Source organism: Apis dorsata, unplaced genomic scaffold, assembly GCF_000469605.1.
Source record: "Apis dorsata unplaced genomic scaffold, Apis dorsata 1.3 scaffold_265, whole genome shotgun sequence".
NCBI classification, from domain to species: domain Eukaryota; kingdom Metazoa; phylum Arthropoda; class Insecta; order Hymenoptera; family Apidae; genus Apis; species Apis dorsata.
This window is the reverse complement of record NW_006263543.1, coordinates 1,232,893-1,239,595: the sequence shown is the minus strand read 5'-3', so window position 1 is coordinate 1,239,595 and position 6,703 is coordinate 1,232,893. Positions and strand designations below refer to the sequence as shown.

The window sequence follows — 6,703 nt, the reverse complement described above, 5'->3', positions numbered from 1 at the left end:
TTGATATCTTTTGATATCATTTAAATATTAAGAAGGCTACACGTACTCGGCTATATAACAATGAATATAATAATAGATTTTTAACAATGATAAATTTACTTAATTAAAATCTTTTGTATTCGATATTTTTTGATGATATTTTGTTATATTTCCGAGTAACCATTTTATGTTTATGATGATTATAATAAAATAACTATATATAGCGATTGTGTGAATGTGTATGTGTGTTTTCTTATAATATTTTATTTATTATTATTATTAATAAATGCAGTAAGCTGACTAGTAAATTTTACAAATCACAGGTAGGAAGGGAGTGTTACATACAATATAGAGGTAATAACAATTCTTTTTTTATATACATCTACTATTTTTACTGATTTTTATCACTTTTCTTCAATTATTACGATTTTACTATTGTTTGTTCAACATTCTTTTGTAATTATAATTTATAAATAATTATTCTTGAAGTTTTTTTTTTAATAAACTTACTGCATAATTTTATGGCTGATAGATAAGAAAAAATTTTTCATCAAATATTTTACGCACGAATTGATATTTATATTTTTCAAAAATTTTTTAATCAAATTATTATAATAAATAATTCGCATCACAAAATATATAAATACAGAAAGCATTTGATTTAACAGATTACGAACATTTAAGTACAATAATAATACGTTAATTATATATTTGTAATATATTAAAAAGCTTCCTAAATTTTCATGTCTTCTTTTGATTTCTTCTTAATATAATTTCAATAATTCTTTCTTTGTTAAAACTTTACACTTACCGCTAGAGCTTTATGAACTTAAAAAATATTTAACTTAGGTATGAACATTATTATTTTTCAATAAAATAATTATAACTAATAGTAATTTTAAAAAAATAAGTGAAACTATTGTGCATCTTTTACTTTACACAATTTACATGTTTCGAATACATAAAATATATCTATTCAAATAAAATTTCTCATAATATAAAAAATACATTACATTATAAAGAAAAGATATATTTATAAAATAATGGCAGTATATATGTGTGTAATAATCTTGATTTAAGATTCAAGAGACATCAATATTTTATAATATTTAAGATAGATGCAAATAGTGGACATGAAACTGATATAAGATATTTTATTATGATATAAAATAAATAAATTTGGGAAATGAAATATAATGATGTATACATAAAAGATAATATTATTGCATGGTTAATATCTTCGATTTAGATAAATATATTATTTAATATAATATTCAAAGTAATATAAAATAATATTTTGCAAATTTATACGAACAAAATAATTAATATATGATACAAATAAAAATGAATAGAACAAAAATATAATTTCCGATAAACTATGATAAAATAAACACGATCAATGCGTATTTAAAAACATGTTTTTATATCTATTCGTTGTATAAAATTTTTTTTAAATAGATACTTTAAATTTTGAAATAATAATTAATAATGTATTACTTAATTGATTAAAATGTGTCAACTATGAATATAATTATGCAATAACAATATTCTTTCATGTTATAATAAAAATAATATTAGGTTCCTTTGTGCTCGGCAAGGGATAATGATAAGAAATTTGTTTCATGTGAGATCAACCCACTGAAATAACATGTTATAACATATTAAAAGCGATTGAGTCAGAGATATTGATTCCTGTGTTGTCACATGCAATTGTATCACAGCAAATGAGTTGAATTCATGTATACCAATATTTCATATTTCAATCTAATAACGCAAATGGAAAAATACAATGTTTCTTTCTGTTTTATCGCGTGCAATGTTATAAAGCTTTTTATAATATAAATGACATTTCTTGGAAGAATAAGCTGTAAATCCTTGTATTAAATACTGACGGCATTATATGGATGGATAAGATCTATACGATTTTTTATCTAATGGATTGGTACCTGCCAATCATATCATACATAAACATTCCCCAAAGTATGGTACATATTTCTTTTAAACTGAATATATGTAATTTAATATATATTATCAGATGATAATACGAGTCACAAGTCAAAACCATTATTATATATGTTACTATAATTATACAAAGTGCTTTATATCTTATAACGAATCTAATATGAGAATTTATTAATTATTAATTTTTTTATTGCACTTCGAAAAATTGATCTCGAAAAATTCTTAAATCTTTTTTTTATGAACTACATGCAAATTTTTAATTCGTTGAATCTTTTTATGTTTTACCTTTTTAATTACTATATCTTATGTTTACCTCTAAGTTTTCTATGAAAAAATTGAAATTGTCAAACACGCATGATATTGTTAATAAAAGAATAATACAACAAATAATCATAAAAGAAAGAAAAACCTTATTATATTAAATTATATTAAATTTTTTCATGTATGCCTTCAATTTGACTAGATGTAAAAGGCATCAATATAAATTCATAAAAACAAATATGTTGGTTTTAATTGGACAGAAATGTAACTTAAATAGGAACATTTTTGATAAAACTATTAAAAATAGTAATTAATTACTTAAACTTCTACTTAAATTTTTAATAAAAAAAATTTATAATTTAGCTATATATAAAATTAGTTATTGATTTGATAAATAAACATATATATATATATATGTATATATATGTGTGTGTATGTATTATATATATATATATGTATATATATTAAAAATTACATACTTAAATAATAATATGAATTGAAGAAATGACAAATATATTTTTCTAAAAGATTTTTCATCATTAAATTTACTACAATTTCAAAAAGTAAATTAATCGCCTATTAGGCCGATGACATGACATCTTCATTAAAATTTATTATTGAATTATTTATTTTTTAAGATTTCTATTTTATCTTAAAACGATTCACTTTTAATTGGCCACGTGTTTTATATGATAAAATTTGCAAAACCTAAATCCTTAAGTATTTAAAAATTCTTATTTTAAAATAATTCTCTATCTTCTATCTTCATCGATTCTTTAATGTTGAAGATTAATTTTAAGATAAAATTGTAATTTAAGAATATGAACTCGTTTAGAGAGACCAAGAAAACTTTTTTAAAAAGGCTTAAGATATATGTAATTCATTACAATAATATCATATAACGAACTTTTTTCTTCTATCTTATAATAAATAAGCGAATATTAAAGCGCTTTTCAAGCGTATCCAAAATATTTGTTTTGTGATGATTCTCTGTGCTATATTAATATGGGAAACGTTAGGATTATGTATACGTGGATGATTGTCCACTTGTACTGGGAAGTTCTAGAGCAGCCGTACATAGTACTTTTAACAAGCAAATGTATCTATAACAAATATTCATATTATATAACTAAGTACGTGCAGCTTTTATAGGCCTAGTGATTGATGATTGATTACATTTGCATTGTTCACTAGTTGCAGCGTTGGAATATACACGAGATGTAATATGAGGCAAAGAACCCAACAAATTAGGACCAGGTAGACTTCCTGCAAAACCGCTTCTTCCCAAAAAACTATGGGCGCATTTGTATAGCCTCGTTTGTAAACTTAATATATCGTCTAGATCTTGCTCACTATTTAATAGTTAAATTATAATATTACATATTAAAAATGTCATTATTTATTAATAATAAAATATAAATGAAAGAAAAATTAAATAGAGACTTACTTTGCCGCAGCTAAAAATTTTTGGAAAAGTCGATTCGGAACAGTACGTGGACGGTCAACTGTATCCGCATAAAGATCTGTTTCTCGATTGTATAAATGTAAAAAGTCTGAGAGTTGTTTAGCTGTAACTGCAGCCCGATCTTTCTCGCTCAATTTACTACTTGGTAACTATAATAAAAAAAAAAAAAAATAAAGAAAAAAACATATAAAATTCTAAATAATGTAATTTAACACAACTTACCGTAAAAAAAAATGGTGTTCTTAAATTACTAGCTGATTGTTGAAGAAATTTCATCACAAGATCACAACATGCTGGATCCGCATTAGGCTGCGATATTTTTCGCAAAATATGTCCTAAATATAAACCGAAGGCTTTTCTAGCTTCTCCAGGACTGAAAATTTTGTTAATTATGTGATATACAAAGTTTTTTGTAAAGTATATTTGATTGGAAATATTGATATAATCATATAACCAACCTAAGTTTATTTCCTTCGTGCATAGATTGCACCACTTGACTCTTATATTTATGCTTATCCGTATCTATATTCTCTTTACTATGACCGCGATCTAAACTTTGTTTGTGCCCTTTTACCAATGCTCTCTCATATCTTTCATATCTGTAATAAGTTGTACCAATTTATATACTATTATTTAAGAAATGAATTTTTTAATTTCTTATTATTTTTACAAAAGTACCTAGACAATCTGTCCAAGGTAACTTCGGGAATGATAAAATCAGTAGTGCGACTAGCTGCGGGAAATAATTGTTCATGTAACATTAAATTATGATTCGTATTAATTTGATGTGGAACTCTGCCGGGTCCTAAAGGATCCGAAACTATTGGTATTCCAGTGGTTGGATCTATATATAAAAAATAATATTAAATATAATATATCATTTACAATGATAAAAATTACTTTAAATATTTACCTAAATATTGTGCGTACATTTCCCATGATTTTGGACTAGGAAATATACGAACAAATCCTCCTCGTCGTTCGAATTGGGCTTTTACAGATGCAACTATTCGTTGTTGTTCAATTGTTAATCCTGATTTATTGATATTGCTTTTGCTCGCATTCTTCTTTCTTTGCGACAATGTTTCAGCTGAATGTACTCTTCTATACTAAAAATAATAAAATCCTAATATGTTTAATCACGATTCATTATTTAATTAAGAACTCGCATCAAAGAACTTACGTTAACTATTCTTTTAGTAGAAGTAATTGCGGATCGATTTAGTTGTGTACTTTGGGGTCGTAACATTGGATCAATCGCAGGTATTCCAACCAGAGTAAGCAAATCAGCTATTAATGCCGATTTCAATCTAACATCGAGCGGTGAATCACAACCTAATGATGGCGTTAAATTGACTTCCAACAACCATGGTTTCAACGTATCATCAATTAAAATATCAAATCCAAATAATTCTAGAATAAAATATATAATTTATCAAAATATATATATCATTTTATATTTGACAAAATATAAAAATGACAAATAATAAATCTAAAATTACCGAAACATGCCTCCGGATATTTCACAAATTGCTTGATACCACTGACAATTCCAGAGGCAGTTGCGAGAATCGACTTTATGATAATATCCTCTATTCGTTGCATGAGCAATTCCGTGTCCTGTCCCATTGATCGTAAATGTCTAAGTAATGCGGATAAGGTCCACTTATGACCTACATCCTCCGCATCTGGATCTTCGCTCCTACAAGATAGATAATTTACAGTAATGGAATAATCTATCTTCAGACGTATAGTGATAAAAACAATTTTACTTACTTTACGTAATCCACATGGAATTTGTTAATACTATAATTGCACAAATGCATGCAGGGATTCCAGATATATTGGTTGCCACCATCGTACTTCACCGTGGCGAATCTCACTAAGCCTTCTTCATATAGATAGATCAACAGTGGATCGTAATTTGTGACGGCTACATACAACCGTAAGTCACATTTGTGCCCATCGACGAGTAGCGGATTATTTATGTATTGTGCAACGATTACAGATTCATCTGTAAGGATCTTTTCAGGCTACAAACACAAAAGATGCATAGTTCCAAATCAATACTTGTACATAAATTATATGTATACTTAGCAAATACAGAAACAAAATTTCTATGTCTTTGATCTATATTCTTTCAAGTTAATAAAAAAAAAGTTAATAATGCTTTTAATATGATCGTTTATATTGGCGTTATACGAAAAACAAGCATGCAGGTGCAGGCCACGTTATCTATATTCATACCTAGAAATTATTATGCTCACACTATTAACAATATAAATCCCACGTCCACGAGAGCTGGCTTTGGGTTTGACAATCCAGGGTCCGCGATACCTGAAATGCGCAGTGAGTAATTCTCTCGATTCGCTGGGCAGCAGAAACGTCTGGGGTATAAAATCCAGATTTCGTAAACCCTTGCTGCGTTGCATTGCCTCGATGTTCTTGTACAATCGATCCTTGCGCGTTATTTCATACGATCTAAGGACAGGATAAGATAGATCTTTCAAATCTTTCATTTTTAATTCCACTAATTGAACAGTTAAATTTTTTTTTCAATCTATTATTTTGAAATATAAATAAATAATACATGCATAAATAAATAATACATGCCTCACTGTGTTCCTCACTATTTAATATATTCATTCATATCTTCTAAAATTAACTTTGATTTTCTTGGAATTATTTGTTAATTTCCTTGAGCAAATATCCAAAGATATTTATTATCTTGGAAAATGATTTACATACCTTGGAAAATGATTTACTTTTTGATAAGGCATTAAATTTCGTAGAATATCCGGTTTTGGATGATTTCCCATCCATAGAATGTTAAAATCCATCTCATTCATAGGAACCTGAAAAAAGTAGTATTTGTATCAATAAATATTTCAATTTTTATTCTTTCCTTTTAAGGATAGTCAATAGAAAATTAATCAGGCGATAAAACCTGATTAATTAAGCTTCGCTTAATAAACAATGCATGAAATAAGTTTAGCAAAATGTGTCTATCATTGTCACATTGACACTTTTTAATAT

General features: G+C 26.4%; 1 protein-coding gene across 5 annotated transcripts in view; it reads right to left on the bottom strand.

The window, feature by feature from the left end:
- Window positions 1-2,920: 2,920 nt before the first annotated feature.
- The window catches only part of LOC102678210 (tubulin polyglutamylase TTLL5), a 29,946-nt gene continuing 26,163 nt past the window's right edge, over window positions 2,921-6,703 (bottom strand). For 2 of the 5 annotated variants that reach the window (XM_006616526.2, XM_006616527.2), the window contains exons 5-15: window positions 6,416-6,522; window positions 5,935-6,148; window positions 5,444-5,700; window positions 5,170-5,369; window positions 4,851-5,080; window positions 4,581-4,776; window positions 4,346-4,511; window positions 4,126-4,266; window positions 3,890-4,040; window positions 3,650-3,816; window positions 3,332-3,554 (exon numbers count right to left, since the gene is read on the bottom strand). In XM_006616526.2, coding sequence (XP_006616589.1) covers window positions 3,332-3,554; window positions 3,650-3,816; window positions 3,890-4,040; window positions 4,126-4,266; window positions 4,346-4,511; window positions 4,581-4,776; window positions 4,851-5,080; window positions 5,170-5,369; window positions 5,444-5,700; window positions 5,935-6,148; window positions 6,416-6,522 — 2,052 coding nt within the window. Of the gene's footprint in view, window positions 3,555-3,649; window positions 3,817-3,889; window positions 4,041-4,125; window positions 4,267-4,345; window positions 4,512-4,580; window positions 4,777-4,850; window positions 5,081-5,169; window positions 5,370-5,443; window positions 5,701-5,934; window positions 6,149-6,415; window positions 6,523-6,703 lie in introns of all 5 variants that reach the window. The other 3 variants (XM_006616525.2, XM_006616524.2, XM_006616523.2) reach the window with 3 other exon arrangements.